The 18,126-nt window shown below is 45.4% G+C and overlaps 1 protein-coding gene across 8 annotated transcripts in view; it reads left to right on the top strand.

Annotated features, from left to right (window-relative positions):
- The first annotated feature begins 674 nt into the window (after positions 1-674).
- The window catches only part of UIMC1 (ubiquitin interaction motif containing 1), a 165,732-nt gene continuing 148,280 nt past the window's right edge, over positions 675-18,126 (top strand). For 6 of the 8 annotated variants that reach the window (XR_005747931.1, XR_005747930.1, XM_040344406.1 and 3 more), the window contains exons 1-2: positions 675-843; positions 6,788-6,967. Coding sequence is in view for 6 of the 8 variants with exons in the window: in XM_040344406.1 (XP_040200340.1) it covers positions 6,800-6,967 (168 nt within the window). In the remaining 2 variants the exon portion in view is untranslated. Of the gene's footprint in view, positions 844-6,450; positions 6,557-6,787; positions 6,968-18,126 lie in introns of all 8 variants that reach the window. The other 2 variants (XM_040344407.1, XM_040344412.1) reach the window with 2 other exon arrangements.

Here is an 18,126-nt window from a genome sequence, read left to right as displayed (position 1 = left end):
CATTTATGATGACCAGTGCTCAATAATACACCTTAAAAAATCATCCACCCCTTGCTGTATTGAGTGAGCGCGGCCAGCGCTGTTCTATCGAGATGAATCCCCATCTGATAGAGCGAGCGGCGTGTTAACTGCACATGCTCCAACTACTGATGATGGAAAGGATGTTCATTCTTGGAGATTGCTGTGATCTCCAATTGCGCATGCGCAGTCCACGCCGGGCACTATCTGATAGGGGACCCATAATAATAGGAACACTGTAGCTGGGTGTAGTAAGATATAGAGTAAGATGCCACTGTTTTGTCAGATTACCGAACCTTGTGGAATCCATGCACAGATGACAAAACGTCACTTCCGTTCGCTGATCTGATGGGTTCACTAATCTGATAGAAAACCTTTTAAGGTTTTGAGTATTGAGTATTTATTTTTTATTTACACTAATATTCCAATTTGCAGGTCAAACTTTCAGGGCGTACACCCTTATTCAAGGTCCAATCAGTACTCTTGTTTTTCTGTTTACAGTACTCTAGGTTCTACTATATTGGTAGCAGACTCTAACGAAATGGCCACCGGAGTCCTCAACTGCAGACACTCTCTGTATAAAGTGTAACTCTGAGCTTGTAGACTCCACAAAAATGACCACCTGGGTCCATAACTGCAGACACTTCCTGTATTCAATTTGACGCCTGGCTTCGCTCTAGTGCTGAAGATAGAACGACACTAGTGGTCATGTGACCTCCGTCTTCTCTGAGCAACAGGAAGCAGCATTTCAGGGCATGCACAGCAAAAGTAGTCTGCCATCTATAGAGCCCATCCAGGAACCTGCATATAAGAGTAGCCTGTCAGGTGAGTAGAAGCAGACTGGTAGCTCTGTGCCCAGCTAGTGCCAGTGCTGAGCCCACTAAGGATCATCACGTTCCCTGTATACAAGATCAGCTTCCATAATGCCAGCATCTACTTATTTCTCTGGTCAGCAATCCCTATAAATATTCCCGTTTGATTAATTAGTATGCAAATTACTAATCAAAGGTTTAAAGTGGAACTCTGCTTGACGTGCAGTTGCCATGGTGCTGTACATGTGATCAGTTATGACACCAGCTATTAGATGGTTTGATTGAGAGAACAAGCAAGTGTGACAGCTAGCCTTCATGGAATGGCTTGAATTTACCTGTTTTTGTAAACCCATATTTCTAATATGTGCCTGCTGTACCCTGTACTTGTATGATAAAGTATCCTGTTCTCTTTATATTGCTTTCTTTGTGTACAATCCCTGGTGTCCCTGCCAGTCCCTCTGATTTCCTATTAAAAACTGACCACGCTAGGCATGCTAGCAAGCATTGGTCGGTTCTCTAGCTGTGCTGAGAACTCAGCCTTCCCTCCTCCAATGATCAGACTTGTGGTGACACAACCTCTCCCCCTGCACAGCCATTCAATGAGAAGACCAGTGTCCTGCTGTTTTTCCTCCCCCAGCTCTTTGAAATCCTTATGTAGCTGAGACCAGAGATTATGTGATCACTTATAAAAAAGAGGATTTTTTTTGTTTTTATAATGTGTGTGTTTTTTTTATATATATATCTATACAGAAATGTTTTGCCTTTCATTTTTATTTTAAAGCGGAGTTCCGGCCACAATTTCACTTTTTAAATATAAATACCCCTGTAATACACAAGCTTAATGTATTCTAGTAAAGTTAGTCTATAAACTAAGGTCCGTTTTGTTAGGTTGTTACAGCATTTAGACACTTTATAAAATAGAAATTGACTGGGGCCATCTTAAGTGTGTGCATCATGAAGCCAGACTGTATGACTTCCTGGATTTCAGCCTTGCAGATCTCACACATGCTCAGTGCTGCACAAGCAGTGTCAGATCAGGTTTCAGCACCTGTGCTGTCCAAGTCACATGATTCTTTGAGACTGGGGAGTGCACGGACTCCTGGAAAGTTACACCCACTACATTCCCAGGAGTCTGTGCGGTGTAGGTTAGGAAGCATTAAGCACCTAGGTGCAGGAAGTGGGAAGGTTAACTATTCTGCCTAGCAACAACACTTTGAAGGCATCTAAAAAAAATATTTTTTTTCGTAAAGGACTAATGAATTTTTTTAAAACTACTGATGTAATGTTAAATTTATGGGTGGAACTCCACTTTAAACTAAATGGGTTGTTTTACATGGTGAGTGTTTACATCTACTTTTAAAACATAACTAATCCAGCAAGGCCAAGGAAGCTGCCATCTTAGCCTCTGTTGATCTACAGTTGCCGTGGTGCTGCACATGTGATCAGTTATGATACTGACCATTTGATTGGTTGACAGTTTGGTTAAGAGTACAAGCAAATGTAACAGTTAGCATTCATGGAACCGTTAAATCTTCTACTTTAAATCAGTGGGTTTACTTCCACTTTAAGGCTCCATTCACGCTTGTGCGACTTGTCATGCGCATTTAGACATTCAATTTGCAGCCCATTTTTTTCAATGGCACCCGTTCAAATCGGTGCGACTTAAAGTCACAGCAACTTTGAAAAGGTGCCTGCACTACTTTGATCCAGTGAGTGTAAAGTCGGATCAAAGTCACACTGGAAGCCATGCAACTTTGGAGTTGGACAAGTGTGAATGGAGCCTAAGACAGGCTTAAAGAGGTTGTAAAAACACCTTGCAGTGTCCGACCGCCCTGTTTTACTTACCTGAGCCCCTGATTTCCGTGGGCGGGTCCCTACTGTCCTTCTCTCGTTGGAGTCCCAGCTTTAATTGGATAAATTGATAGCAGCACAGCCATTGGCTCCCGCTGCTGTCAATCAAATCCAATGACACGGGCGCTGGGGGGCAGGGCCAAGTCATACACTCAGCGTCTATGGACGTCAAGTGTATGACTCAGGAGCGCGTCCGCAAGGTAACCCCCTTGGGAGAGAGCTTCCCAGAGGGGGTTATCTGATGCGGGGAGGAGCTGCGAGAGCCGTTGTGGGACCCCAGAACAGGTGGATCGGGGACACTCTGTGCAAAACTAACTGCATGGCGGAGGTATGTATTGAATTTTATTTAAAGCGGAGTTCCAACCACAATTAGCATTTTTTAAATGTATGTCCTTTCATCATGCGTTTTTATAATATAAATCCGGTCACTTACTATTTTACAATCCGCCGCCGCTCCGCATAGTTATTCAAAAAAGTTAGTTTATAAAACTATGTCCACACCGTTGTCATTTTGCTTGTGGGCATTGTGAAGCCCACAAACACTTACTTCCTGGAAGTCTTGGATGGGGAGTGATAATTGGGCAACGCACTGCATCCTGGGAAATGATGACACACATTTCCCAGGAGCATTAGAGGGAGATGATGTCAGGATCCTAGGTGGATCCAAAGGCAGATTTCGTGGGACCGCATAGCAACAGGCATTTCCAGATGAGTAAAATGTTTTTCATTAGTAAATGAACCTCACTGTGTTATGTTGAAGTGCCCTCCTAGTCCTTATCATGGACTAGAGAACGATCAAATAGCAGGGTTGACACCTCTCACTCCCCCAAAACACTGTATGTTGTCAGCCCACAACAAGACTTGGGAACGTTTCTGGCAGATCAGTAGGTATTTTCTACACTTGCAGGGATTTTAAAGGATAACAAAATATAGGGAAATGTGTATGTGTTGCAGAGATTACTAAATACATATTTTTTTTTCACCCTAATGTGCTTTTTCTACATTTTCTACTGATAGTTTATTTATTTAGTTTAGAGCATTTTTAGGCTAAGTTCACACAGACGGCAAAACAGGCGGTTTTCTGCCCTCAATTGTGTGCTTACAAATGCACATGGTGGCTGCTCAGGTCTTTGCCCAATGCCATGACTGTGATGCTTCATTTTGCGGTGCAGCAAAAACGTTCCTTTTATTTAAAATACATCACAAAATGAACAGGCCACAGCAAAAATTGGAACAAAAGCTAACGCGTTTCGCACTGTAGCTTCAATGCTTAGTCATAGCTAGTACACACAGATGGCTAGCTGTACTAGTGTACTAGCTATGACTAAGCATTGAAGCTACTGTGCGAAACGCGTTAGCTTTTGTTCCAATTTTTGCTGTGGCATGTTCATTTTGTGATCTATTTTAAATAAAAGGAACGTTTTTTGGAGTGCGACTGTCCAAGTTCCCCATCGTATTTTTGCATTGCCGGCACCCATGGTTTGGATTCAGTAAGGAGGTTCTCTGATTGCTGCTGAGCGGTTATCTTTCCTTGCCAAATGTTTGGCATGCAGTTGTGGCACAGTATTTAAAGGTGACATCCATTTTGGGATTGAAAAAAAAAAAAAAGGAATTCAGGAGGTGACGGTATTTTCTCCTGAACACCTTCAAACCACTGTTCAGCTGCCTCTGAAAAGCCACCATGGATCACTTTTCATAGGAGCGGTAAAGTTTCTGCTAAGAGTTGCTCTTAATTAATAGGTAACTCCATTTTCGTGGTGGAAAAAAAATGGCAAATAAAAAAATAATAATATAGCGTGCACAATTGCGACACAGGTCATATTGTAATTGAATGTTATTAAAAATGACCTTTCCTTTTCAATCTGCAGCCGCTGTAATTTTCTGTAAATGCAATATGGCTACCTGGAGGTGTTCTGTACACAGAATGTGTACTGACCACCCCCCAGAAACATAATTTCCTGCTTGTGTGATTGTCTCACCAATTTTCCCAAAAGTCTGCCCTAAGATACAAGTCAGATTTTAGGCATCCCCTGCAACAAAAATGTCATTTTTGGTGAGATTTTTCCAATAGGAGCACGTCTAAAGGGATGCAGGCCCAGCAGCTTTCCTCATTGGTGCCCTGCAGCTGCCACAGCTGATGGATCATTTTAAAAACCACTCCCATTAGACCCACTTAGCACAGAAAAAACGCAGAGTGATTACTTCAGAATAACAAAAGCTAGGAATCTGCAACCAAGGTTGTTATAATCCTTGTAATGTACATAGATCACCCAGGGGGGAATGTTTTATTTTCTCAACAAAAGTTACGCTTTGAACATCTGTATTTCAGTATAAATGTAATCAATTGAGATTACACAAAAAGACAATGGGAGCTCCATGTGACAGATTCAGGTAGTTCTTCTTTTTTTTTTTTTCTTTTTTTTTTTTCACAATCTGTTACTATAACTGCAAAAAATAAAATACAAATACTGCCAGTTCGTATGTAAGGAAACTTAAAGCGTAACTCCACTTTTGTTGAGAAAAAAATATTCCCCCCGGGGGTGATCTATGTACAATGAAAAAGAGGGAAGATTTGAGATAAAAAAGGGTCTCAAATTATAGTCTTAGGCCCAGATTCTTAGAGGAGATATGACGGCGTATCTCCAGATACGCCGTCGTATCTCTGAGTCCGGCCGGTCTTATCAATGCGCCTGATTCTTAGAATCAGTTACGCATAGATATCTGTTAGATCCGACAGGTATAAGTCTCTTACGCCGTCAGATCGTAACTGCATTTTTACGCTGGCCGCTAGGGGCGTGTACGCTGATTTACGCGTCGAAATATGTAAATGAGCTAGATACGCGAATTCCCGAACGTACGCCCGGCCGACGCAGTAAAGTTACGCAGTTTACGTTAGGCTTTTCCCGGCGTATAGTTACCCCTGCTATATGATGGCATAAGTGCGGGGTAACAATGTTAAGTATGGCCGTCGTTCCCGTATCGAAATTTGAAAAAGTTACGTCGTTTGCATAAGTCGTCCGTGAATGGGGCTGGACGTCATTTACGTTCACGTCGAAACCAATGACGTCCTTGCGGCGTACTTTTGGAGCAATGCACACTGGGAAATTCCACGGACGGCGCATGCGCCGTTCGGGGAAAAACGTCAATCACGTCGGGTCACAGAAGATTTACATAAAACACGCCCCCCTGATCCAAATTTGAATTAGGCGGGCTTACGCCGGCCGAATTACGCTACGCCGCCGCCGCAACTTACGGAGCAAGTGCTTTGAGAATACAGCACTTGCCCGTCTAAGTTGCAGCAGCGTAACATAAATCGGATACGTTACGTCGGCACAGAGATACGCCGCTGGACGAGTATATGGCCCTAAGACTATAATTTGAGACTCCTTTTTATCTCAAATCTTCCCTCTTTTTCATTAGTTCCTATTGTCGTCAAGGAGGTATCCCGTCTATTAGATGAATTTAGTCGGATATTATGTTATAACATCCAAGTTTGGATTCCAGTATTTTTATTATATTTATTGATCTATGTACTTTACAAAGATTATAACAACCTTTGTTGCAGAGTTTTACATTTGTGTTGTTATTATGAAAAAAATCACTGTGTTTCTCTGTTCTGAGTAGGTCTAGTGGGAGTGGTTTCGTAATTATCAGTTGGCTGTGGCAGCTGCAGGGCACTAATAAGGAAAGGTTCTGGGCCTGCATCCCTTTAGACATGGTTTCCTATTTGTAGTATCTGACCAAAAATTCCATTTTTTTTTTTTTGCAGGGGATGCCTGAAATCTGACCTGTGTCTTAAGCAAATTTTTAGAAAAATTGGGCAAATCACACAAGCAGGAAATGATGTGTCTGGGGAGTGGTCAGAACACCTCCAGGTAGCCATATTGCATTGCATTCTCAGAAAATTACGGAGCTGTAGATTGAAAAGGAAAGAACATTTTTAATAACATTCAATTACAATATGACTTGTGTTGCAATTTTACATGCTATTATATGTATATTATAATGTATATTATTTTTTCTTTATTTACTATCCCCCCTCCCACAAAAGTGAAAGGAAAAAGAACTCACCTGTTTTACACTTGGCTGTTTCATTTCATTTTCAGCTGGTCTTAAATATGCATCCTCTCAGGAAAAGAAAAGTTCGCCCCGATGATACTTGCAGTCAGTATGGAACAGAAGAGGATGAAGGCTCCACTTCAGAGCCTAGAAATAAGGCTGGTCCTGCAAACAGAATAGATGAGAAAGAAGAGAAATCCATTGTCATCTCTGATAGTGACAGCTTGGTATGTATTTAGAAAATGGCAATACGTTTTCATACTAGGATGATTTGTTTTAGGTGTAATAACTTATTGGCTCCTGTGCATTGGGGTGTATAATCCCCAGCGTCTTCCGACACCCAGGGAGCCGCATGTAATACATACAGCTGTCAGACTAAACTTGTGCAACATATACATTAACCACTTAAAGCGGGAGTTCACCCATTTATGATTTTTTTTTTTCTCCCCTTAGATTCCTGCTCGTTTTGTCTAGGGGAATCGGCTATTTGTAGTAAAATATGAGCTGTACTTACCCGTTTTCGAGCTGCATCTTCTTCCGTCGCTTCCGGGTATGGGTCTTCGGGAGCGGGCGTTCCTTCTTGATTGACAGCTTTCCGAGAGGCTTCCGACGGTCGCATCCATCGCGTCACTCGTAGCCGAAAGAAGCCGAACGTCGGTGCGGCTCTATACTGCGCCTGCGCACCGACGTTCGGCTTCTTTCGGAAAATCGTGACGCGATGGATGCGACCGTCGGAAGCCTCTCGGAAGACTGTCAATCAAGAAGGAACGCCCATTCCCGAAGCCCATACCCGGAAGCGACGGAGAGGATGCATCTCGTAAACGGGTAAGTACTGCACATATTTTAAAATAAATAGCCGATTCCCCTAGTAAAAACGAGCAGGAATCTAAGGGGGAAATGTGCCCTCTAAGGTGTCCGTTTAATAAACTGTGAAGTTTTTTCTCCGTTCAGTTCACAGCAGTTCACGGCATTTCTCATGAGGAGAATTATCTCCTCTGCAGCCGGTTTAATAAACTGAGAACTTCAGTTCTCAGATGGTGAACAGAGGTGAAGTTTTTTCTCTAAAAACAGCCGAGATCTGTGTAAAAGTGGGTGGACTGCCTGTAATCTCGTGAGATATTGTGAGATTATGGTGCAGCCGAATTCAAAAAGTGAAACTAAAGTTTAAAAGAACATGTAATTAATGTTTTCAGACATGTGATAACATATTATATATATATATATATATATATATAAAATTACACATATATATATATATATATATATAAATACTGTATGTATGTGTAGATATATATATATATATATAGATATATATATATACACATATACACATATATACATACATATATACCGTATTTATCAGACTATTGTGCGCACCCGCGTATAGCGCGCACCCCTACTCTGGACGTGAAATTCCTGAATTTTATTTATTTTTTATTACTTACAGTTTTGGTGTCTTGCCTGGCGTACATCGGCGGCCTTGTCCGGTCCGGCGTCCGTCTGCGGCCTTCGTGGTGTCCTCCCCGCTGCTCCTGCGCTGTCTCTGAGCCGATTCCTGCTTCCCGCGCTGTGTTTGAACGCCGCCGCCGCCGACATATACAGAGCGCAGTACACTCGAGCACGCTCGGCTCCTCTCGCATAACCTAGAAGGGAGCCGAGCCTGGCCGACTGTACCCGAGTGTACTGCGCTCGGTATATGTCCGCGGCGGTGGTCAAACACAGCGCGGGAAGCAGAAATCGGCGGCAAAGTTCAAACACAGTGCGGGAAGCAAGTATCGGCGTATATCGCGCACCCACAATTTTGCCCTGATTTTAAGGGCAAAAAAGTGCGCGGTATACGCCGATAAATACGGTATATATGTGTGTGTGTGTGTGTGTGTGTGTGTGTGTGTGTGTGTGTATATATATATATATATATATATATATATATATATATATATATATATATATATATATATATATATACACATACATACATACATACATACATACATACACACACACACACACACACACACACACACACACACACACACACACACACACGTGTTATATAGATACTGTATGTATATATATATATATATATATACACACACACACACGTGTTATATAGATACTGTATGTGTATATATATATATATATATATATATATATACACACACACACACGTGTATATTGTTGTTAATATTCATTTTTAACCCACTGGTGTTGAAATTAGGAAGAAATAAGCCTTCTTCCTCTTATCACACCAGCTTCTCTCCCAGATTCTCCACCTCTGAGCTGGTGAATCTGGAAGGGAGATATTTCAGTGGAAGAGCTGTGAAATCTTCATATCACGGTTTATTAAACTGGCCGTTTGTGACAAAACATCCATGTGATGTGATGTGAAGTGGAGAATGTGTTCTCTGCTCCTTATCACAGTTTATTAAACCGGCAATGCTCTGTGATAAGCAGTGATCAGCCGTGATCATCATGATCTCCGCTTATCACGGTTTATTAAACGTACACCTAAGGGTGAACCCCCGCTTTAACCCCCGGACCATATTGCTGCCCAAAGACCAGAGCACTTTTTACGATTCGGGACTGCATCGCTTTAACTGACAATTGCGCGGGACATGGCTCCCAAACAAAATTGGCGTCCTTTTTTTCCCCACAAATAGAGCTTTCTTTTGGTGGTATTTGATCACCTCTGCGGTTTTTATTTTTTGCGCTATAAACAAAAATAGAGCGACAATTTTTAAAAAAATGAATATTTTTTGTTGTAATAAATATCCCCCAAAAATATATCAAAAAACGTTTTTTCCCTTAGTTTAGGCCGATACGTATTCTTCTACATATTTTTCGTAAAAAAAATCGCAATAAGCGTTTATTGATTGGTTTGCGCAAAAGTTATAGCGTTTACAAAATAGGGGGTATTTTTATGGCATTTTTATTAATATTATTTTTTTACTAGTAATGGCGGCTATCAGCGGTTTTTTTTTTTCCGGTACTGCGACATTATGGCGGACACTTCGGACACTTTTGACACATTTTTGGGACCATTGGCATTTTTATAGCGATCAGTGCTATAAAAATGCATTGGATTACTATAAAAATGCCACTGGCAGTGAAGGGGTTAACACTAGGGGGCAGGGAAGGGGTTAAGTATGTTCCCTGGGTGTGTTCTTACTGTGGGGGGGTGGGGGGGTGGCCTCACTAGGGGAAATCACTGATCTTCTTGTATGAACAGAGGATCAGCATTTCCCCCCCCCCCCCCCTGACAGGACCGGGAGTTGTGTGTGGGAGTTGTGTTTACACACACAGCTCCCGGTCCCCGCTCTGTAAGGAGCAATCGCGGGTGCCTTGCGGCAATCGCGCCCGATGGGCACGGGACTCGGGGGCGGGCGGGGGGCGCGCGCGCGCCCCTAGTATCCTGCGAGAGAGTCGACGTAGCGCTACGGGCTCTCGCGCAGGGGAGCCAACCTGCCGCCGTAAAACGCCGGCGGCAGGTCGGCAAGTAGTTAAAACATAAGTGACAATGAAAGAAATAGAAATGTGATTTTAGACAAAATTGTAGCCGATAACGATCAATCATGTACAGATAACGACGTGTGGTTGAACTCTCTATGCACTCATCAGAAATATATATTGTAGACACATATAAAATATGGTATCCTTAGGAAAGTTATGTGTCCCACCATGTGCACCAAAAGTTTCAGTGATGTCAATCCTCCACCAGTAATGCACTCACCAGAAATATGTAGTATAAACACCTCTACTAGATCCCTATTACAAGCAATCCACCAGGGTTCCTCTTGTTGTTGGCACAAAATTCCTCTCGGAGTTTCAAAAGCTGCATAAAAAAAGCTCACCACACGAAGCCCAGAAAGTACTATATAGTTTAGTATTTTTTTTTTTGCCAAATCTTATAATAATAACATGTTCTTTAGAAACGCTGCAGTGTGTGTGTGTGTGTGTGTGTAGATATAGATATATATGTATGTATATATATATATATATATATATATATATGTGTGTGTGTGTGTGTGTGTGTGTGTGTGTGTATATAATATACACTTATATATAATATTAACATTCAGCTGTCCAGACTTACAAAGATGGTGACCCTTCCACCCTTGGCTCCTGCTGCTGTCAATTATTATAATTATACAGTTTGCACAGCGCTTTACAACATGAGGAGAGACCCGTACAGTTACAATACAAGAGGAATCAGAGGGCCCTGTTCATTAGAGCTTACAATCTGTGGGAGGGTCAAGTGATACAAAAGGTAATAACTGTGGGGGATGAGTTGAAGAAGAAAATAAAAGAACAGTTGTTAGGTGAGGGCAGGATAGGCTTCTCTGAAAATATACATTTCTTTCTCGTACATCACGGGACACAGAGCGGCATATTCATTACTATGTGGGTTATATGGAGTACCTTCAGGTGATGGACACTGGCAATCTCAAACAGGAAGTGCCCCTCCCTATATAACCCCCTCCCATAGGAGGAGTACCTCAGTTTTTTCGCCAGTGTCTTAGGTGTTGGTCATGGTTTAGCTTTGCCTCCACATCCTTGGGATCAAGGCAGGCTAACCGGATCTGTCCAACGGCCTCAGTGCTAAAGTGGACAGTATCCGGACCCCAAAGCCATGGGGTTTGCCCATAACGCTTCTCTTTTTAGAGAGCTGGACCCTGGGCCCAGGACTTAGAACCTTGGGTATCTAAAGCTCCTGTTTGCCAGGGTGCTATATGGGCCCAGGACAGTGGCTCCTTCATAGGAACCCAGGGCCTGAAGGTCTAGACGCCACCCACGGAGATGGGGGAAGATTGGACCTCTTGCTGTGCAAAAGTCCTGCGGCATGGAGCAGGTAAGTATTAGGGAGCCTGCGGAACTTGGTTCTTAGCAGGTTCCCTGGAGGGGGGTGCACAGGGGGTCATGCCTGGGTATGCTCTGCATTGGCAAGGAATCACTATGTCTATGGTCAGAGACAGGATGATTCAAATCTTTTTCCCCCAGTGATAGGTGTCCTCCCTGGTAAGTGTTGTTTAGCTGGGTCTGCTGCGCTAGGTGTGGGATCTCTGTGAAATACAGGAGCCGTGTTTCCCATGCTAAGAGGAGGTCTGTGACCTACCTGAGGGCTTACCTGCCTGGGTGCTGCGCCGCTCCGTCCTCCTCCATGTGCGATGGCCCCGCCAACGGGCGCGCGCGTGCCCGAGATATGAACGTTTTTTCGCGCCATTGGCTGGGGTGGGGGCGCATCCCTGTGGGCGGCGATTTACATAAAGGAAGGGGAGGCCCTTCCATTAGCTGCCAAAAGCTCAGTGTCTTCCTGAGTTAGAGAGGAGGAGGACGCAGAGCGGAGCTCGCTGAGGACACCCAGTGGCGGAAGGAAAGATTACAGTCTTTTTCTAAAGAATAGACTGTCAAACCTACAGATAGGTTTCTTTTTCCTTTTTTTCAGCAGATGGCTATTGGCAATACTTATTAGGAGACAGAGTATTTTTCTTTTCCTCTTCAAAAAAAGAAAAAAAAAAAAGAAGAAGAAAAAGGGAAAGAACTTCTGATCTCCCTTCTCAGTTTGGGCGTTAGTCTCTATCGTTCCCAAACCGGCAGATCCCCTTAGCTACGTCTGTGGCTGGGTGATAGCAGGTGTACCTCGGTATTGTACCATGGCTTCTGGGTCAGAGGGTACAAAGGGCGGGGATTCCCCCGCAAAATCCGAGGGCTCAGACACGGCTATGCCGCTGCTCTCCCCACAGGACATATCAGGGCACGCCCTGATGGGACCTGGGGGATCTGGTGCTGGGGCTGGTCCAGTTCAGTCCAACCCCGGCTTTGTCACTGAGAGGGTGCTTGCTGTTTCTTTAGGAGAACTAGAGAAAAGAATGGCAAAAAGGATAGCTAAGGGTAGAAAGCGGACTAGGTCTCCGTCACCCGAGCAGGAACCCTCAGACTCAGAGATCCTTTCCCTAGGGGAATTGGATAATCCTGACGTTTTGGACCAGGGTGGTTCAGAGATCGAGGATCCGGATACTGAGGAGTCTAGTTCAACCTCCCAAGGGGAAAGTTTGTGGGTTCAAGCTTTAACGGACATGGTCCATGAGGCATTTAAGTTACCCATACCAGAACCTCAAGTATCGGCGGTTTCAGCTTTAGGCTCATTAAGAGCGCCTCAAAGCAACGCAGTTTTTCCGGTCCATCCTCTACTCGAGGATGTCATATTTCAGGATTGGATCAAGCCAGATAGAGTCTTTTTACCACCTAAAAAATTCTCTGTTTTATATCCTATGGAGGAGAAATTCTCCAAAAGGTGGGCGGGAATTTTCGGATATACCCAGGGCTATACGCTTTACGGTGGATGCTATCAAAGACTCCATCCAGCAGGCGTCACGTTTATCCTTATTTCTAATCCATATGAGAAGGCTCTTATGGTTGAAGAATTGGGAGGCTGAGCCCCCGTGCAAAAAACTCCTGGTAGGGTTTCCCTTCCATGGAGGACGTCTCTTCGGAGAAGATCTGGATAGATATATTCAGACTATATCAAGCGGCAAAAGCACTCTCTTGCCAGTCAAGAAGAAGGCCCGAGAGCCCGCATTTAAGCGCCAGCCCTCCCCGGGGCAGGGGCCCTCTAATACCAAACAGTATCGACGGCCTCCTGCAAGACCAGGATTTAACAATAAGCTGCAGGGCCAAGCCACGGGGGGCAAGAAGCAGTGGTACCGCAAACCTGCGAAGCCAGCCCCCAAGTCGGCCTTATGAAGGGGCGCCCCCACCCACGATGGTGGGGGGAAGGCTGCGTCTCTTTGCAGAGGTTTGGGAGGCCAGCATTCCCGACTGCTGGGTACGGTCTTCCGTGACCACGGGCTACAAACTAGAATTTCTAAAAATTCCCTCCTCCTCATTACCAGGAGTCAAGAGTACCAGGCGACCCTGTGAAAAGAGCCGCATTGATGGCGGCATTGAATCATCTGCTATGCCAGAAGGTGATAGTAGAGGTACCAGTCCGGGAACAGGGATTGGGGTTCTACTCCAACCTGTTTATCATCCCAAAGCCCAACGGCGATGTCAGGCCAATCTTGGACTTAAAGGGAGTAAATGCGTACCTAAAGGTCCGCTCATTCCGGATGGAAACTATTCGGTCAGCTGTCGCCGTGCTCCAGAAGGACGACTTCATGGCGTCCATAGATGCTTACCTTCATGTGCCAATTTTTTAGCCACATCAAGTATTTCTACGCTTCGCGGTGGCTCAGCGTCATTTCCAATTTGTGGCGCTCCCCTTCGGGTTGGCTACGGCCCCCCGGGTATTCACGAAGGTCCTAGCCCCAATCCTAGCCAATCTAAGGACCCAAGGGGTCACGGTCCTGGCTTACCTGGACGACCTCTTGGTCGTAGACCACTCGTCTCCTGGCCTGGAACGAGCAGTGGCCCTCACGGTTCAGTACCTCGAGAGGTTCGGCTGGGTCCTAAATCGAGACAAGTCAGCATTCCTGCCCACAAGGCAGCTGGAATATCTCGGCATGAGATTGGATACAGAACAACAGAAGGTGTTCCTACCCCTATTAAAGGTCAAGGCCATCAAAGAGCTAATACAAATAGTTCTAAGAAAGAAAAGGCCAACTGTTCGCCTATGTATGCGACTACTAGGCAAGATGGTGGCCACATTCGAGGCGGTTCCGTACGCTCAGAGCCACACTCGCATCCTGCAGGCAGCCATCCTGTCAGCATGGAGCAAGAGGCCTCAGGCCTTAGAAATTCCTTTGCCACTCTCACCAAGAGTGCGGCAAAGTCTATCTTGGTGGTTAAACCCTCAGCATCTCCTGAAGGGAAAGACTTTCAGTCCTGTGACCTGGAAGATGGTAACCACAGACGCCAGCCTGATGGGCTGGGGAGCAATTTTGGATGGTTGCACTCGCCAGGGCACTTGGGCAGCGGCAGAGAAGCAGTTGCCCATCAATATCTTGGAGCTCAGAGCTGCTCGACTAGCCCTCAGGGCTTGGACGTCCAAACTACAGGGGTTCCCGGTGAGAATACAATCGGACAATGCCACGGCGGTGGCATATATAAATCACCAAGGGGGAACCAAGAGTCAAGCCGCTCAGAAAGAAGTGAGCTTGATTTTCTTGTGGGCAGAAGCCCATGTGCCCTGCATATCGGCTATATTCATTCCCGGAGTGGACAACCTACAGGCGGACTTCTTAAGTCGCCAGACTCTGTTGCCGGGGGAGTGGTCTCTGCATCCACAGGTCTTTCAGACACTCTGCCAGAAATGGGGAGTGCCGGACGTGGATATCATGGCATCGAGACTGAACAAGAAGCTAGACAGGTTCATGTCCCGCACAAGGGATCCCAGGGCCTGCGGAACCGATGCGTTAGTTTGCCCTTGGCATCAGTTCAAACTTCTTTATGCTTTTCCCCCCGCTCCAGTTACTACCCCGCCTGCTGTGCAGGATCAGGGTGGAGCACATACCAGTTATCCTGGTAGCTCCAGCATGGCCCAGAAGGGCATGGTATTCACTAATCCTGAAGATGGTAGTGGGAGACCCTTGGACTCTTCCTCTACGGCCAGACCTGCTATCGCAAGGTCCGATCCTCCACCCTGCCTTACGGCATCTAAATTTGACGGCCTGGAGGCTGAATCCCTGATTCTCAGGGGTAGAGGTCTGTCTCAGAAAGTAATCTCTACCCTAATCAGAGCCAGGAAACCGATCTCTAGGGTGATTTATTACAGGGTCTGGAAGGCCTATGTAGGCTGGAGTGAGTCCAAGCGATGGCTTTCTCGCAGATTTACCATCGATAGAGTATTAAGTTTTTTCTCCAGCTAGGAGTGGATAAAGGACTGGCATTAAGCACTATCAAAGGACAGATTTCAGCTTTGTCAGTGTGGTTTCAGCGGCCGCTGGCCACCCACTTGCTGGTTAAGACCTTCATTCAAGGGGTCTTACGTATTAATCCTCCAGTTAAATCCCCGCTTTGTCCGTGGGATTTAAATCTTGTTCTGTCAAGTTTACAGAAACAACCTTTTGAGCCGTTGGCTGAAATTCCTTTGGTTTTACTGACAAGGAAGTTAGTATTTTTGGTCGCCATAGTTTCCGCCAGAAGAGTAGCGGAACTGGCAGCCTTATCCTGTAAGGAACCATATCTTATTTTTCATAAGGACAAGGTCGTTCTCCGCCCTCATCCTTCCTTCCTACCAAAGGTTATATCCAGTTTTCATCTGAACCAGGATTTGGTATTACCATCCTTCTTTCCTAAACCTACTTCCAAAAAGGAAGGGTTGCTGCATACCTTGGATATTGTCAGGGCCATGAAGGCCTATCTTAAAGCTACAGAGAAGATCCGGAAAACAGACGTGTTGTTCATTTTACCGGATGGGCCCAAAAAGGGGCAGGCAGCTGCAAAATCCACCATCTCGAGGTGGATTAAACAGTTAATCACTCAGGCCTACGGCTTGAAGGGGTTGCCTCCTCCGTTATCATTAAAGGCTCATTCTACTAGGGCCATGGGCGCCTCCTGGGCAGCACACCACCAGATCTCTATGGCTCAAGTTTGCAAGGCGGCAAAAGTTCTACCAGTTGGACGTAAGAAGGAATACTGATACAGCCTTTGGGCAGGCAGTGCTGCGGGCTGCAGTTTGAGACCCTCGGATTCCGGGGGCTCCCTTTTGAGTAAAATTTAAAATTATTTTTTCTCAACTAAGTTGGATTTATTATGATTTAAGTATATCTCTAAATTAAATCCTTTTGTCTTGGGAAGATGTCTCCCTCCCCTCATTGTAAGCATTGCTTTGGGACATCCCACATAGTAATGAATATGCCGCTCTGTGTCCCGTGATGTACGAGAAAGAAAAAGGGATTTTTAATACAGCTTACCTGTAAAATCCTTTTCTTGGAGTACATCACGGGACACAGAGCTCCCACCCCTCTTATGGGGACCATTTTGGGAGGCATACTGCTTGCTACAAAACTGAGGTACTCCTCCTATGGGAGGGGGTTATATAGGGAGGGGCACTTCCTGTTTGAGATTGCCAGTGTCCATCACCTGAAGGTACTCCATATAACCCACATAGTAATGAATATGCCGCTCTGTGTCCCGTGATGTACTCCAAGAAAAGGATTTTACAGGTAAGCTGTATTAAAAATCCCTTTTTTCAGGGATCGTCTAAAAGTGGATAGAGTTGAAGATAGTCAGACAGATTGGGGTAGGAATCTCCAAAGGATGGGAGAGACTTGGGAGAAGTCAATTACAGCCAGTGAGCATTCAGGAGAAAGGCGGGGCCTTGCCTCTGTGTGTGAATGTGCGGCATGGGAACGAGCCTGCTTGGGTGCCCCCAATGCAGCAACTTTCTCTGTGGGCAATCGGGAGGGAGGGGCCAAGAGCACCTGCGTGGGACCCTGAGAAGAGGAGGATCAGGGCTGCTCTGTGCAAAGCTATTGCACAGAGCAGGTGAGTATAACATGTTTGTTTTAAAAAAGAAAACTTTTAATATCACTTTAATGTAAGTGCTGCTCTTGTGTTTAGTCTATTTATGTACAAGGATTTGTACAGTGACCTTGCAGCTCCATGCTCCCAGGCACTCCCTATTTATTTGTGAGTACTCTATAACAGTGGTCCCCAACCTTTTTGGCACCGGGGACCGGCTGCATGGAAGAAAATGTTGCCAAGGCCCGGTTGGGGGGAGGTTGGGGATGGCATGCTGGGGGTAAGCGATTTTTCGCGGGCAATTTGTCAGCGCATTATTTCTATTTATTACATTGTATTAATAAATAAAGTTAAACCCACCATAATGCAGAATCAGTGGGAGCTTTGAGTGTGTCACTTGCCACGCTGCCTGCCACCAAATGCGGATTGTCACTTACCATGCTGCCTGCCACCAGATGCGGATTGTCACTTGCCATGCTGCCTGCCACCAGATGTGGATTGTCACTCCACATCTGGTGGCAGGCAGAGTGACAATCCACATCTGGTGGCAGGCAGCATGGCAAGTGACAATCCGCATCTGGTGGCAGGCAGCATGGTAAGTGACAATCCGCATCTGCCTGCCACCAGATGTGGTAAGGCCCCAACAGATAAAGCTAGTGCCCTCACTAGGCCCTGCTCACACTCACCCTGTCACTGGTAGTGTTGTCATACTCTGGGCTCCCCCATTAACAGTACTGTCATCTGCCCCTATTTATATCATAACCCCACATTACAGTCCTCAGTCCCCCCCACACATTACAGTCCTCAGCCTTCCCCCCCCACACATTACAGTCCTCAGTCCCCCCCCCCCCACACATTACAGTCCTCAGCCTTCCCCCCAGAAACATTACAGTCCTCAGTCCCCCCCTCACACATTACAGTCTTCAGCCTTCCCCCCCCTCACACATTACAGTCCTCAGCCTTCCCCACCCCACAAATTACAGTC

This window comes from Rana temporaria, chromosome 3 (genome assembly GCF_905171775.1).
Source record: "Rana temporaria chromosome 3, aRanTem1.1, whole genome shotgun sequence".
NCBI lineage: Eukaryota > Metazoa > Chordata > Amphibia > Anura > Ranidae > Rana > Rana temporaria.
This window is presented reverse-complemented; position numbering and strand designations above follow the sequence as displayed.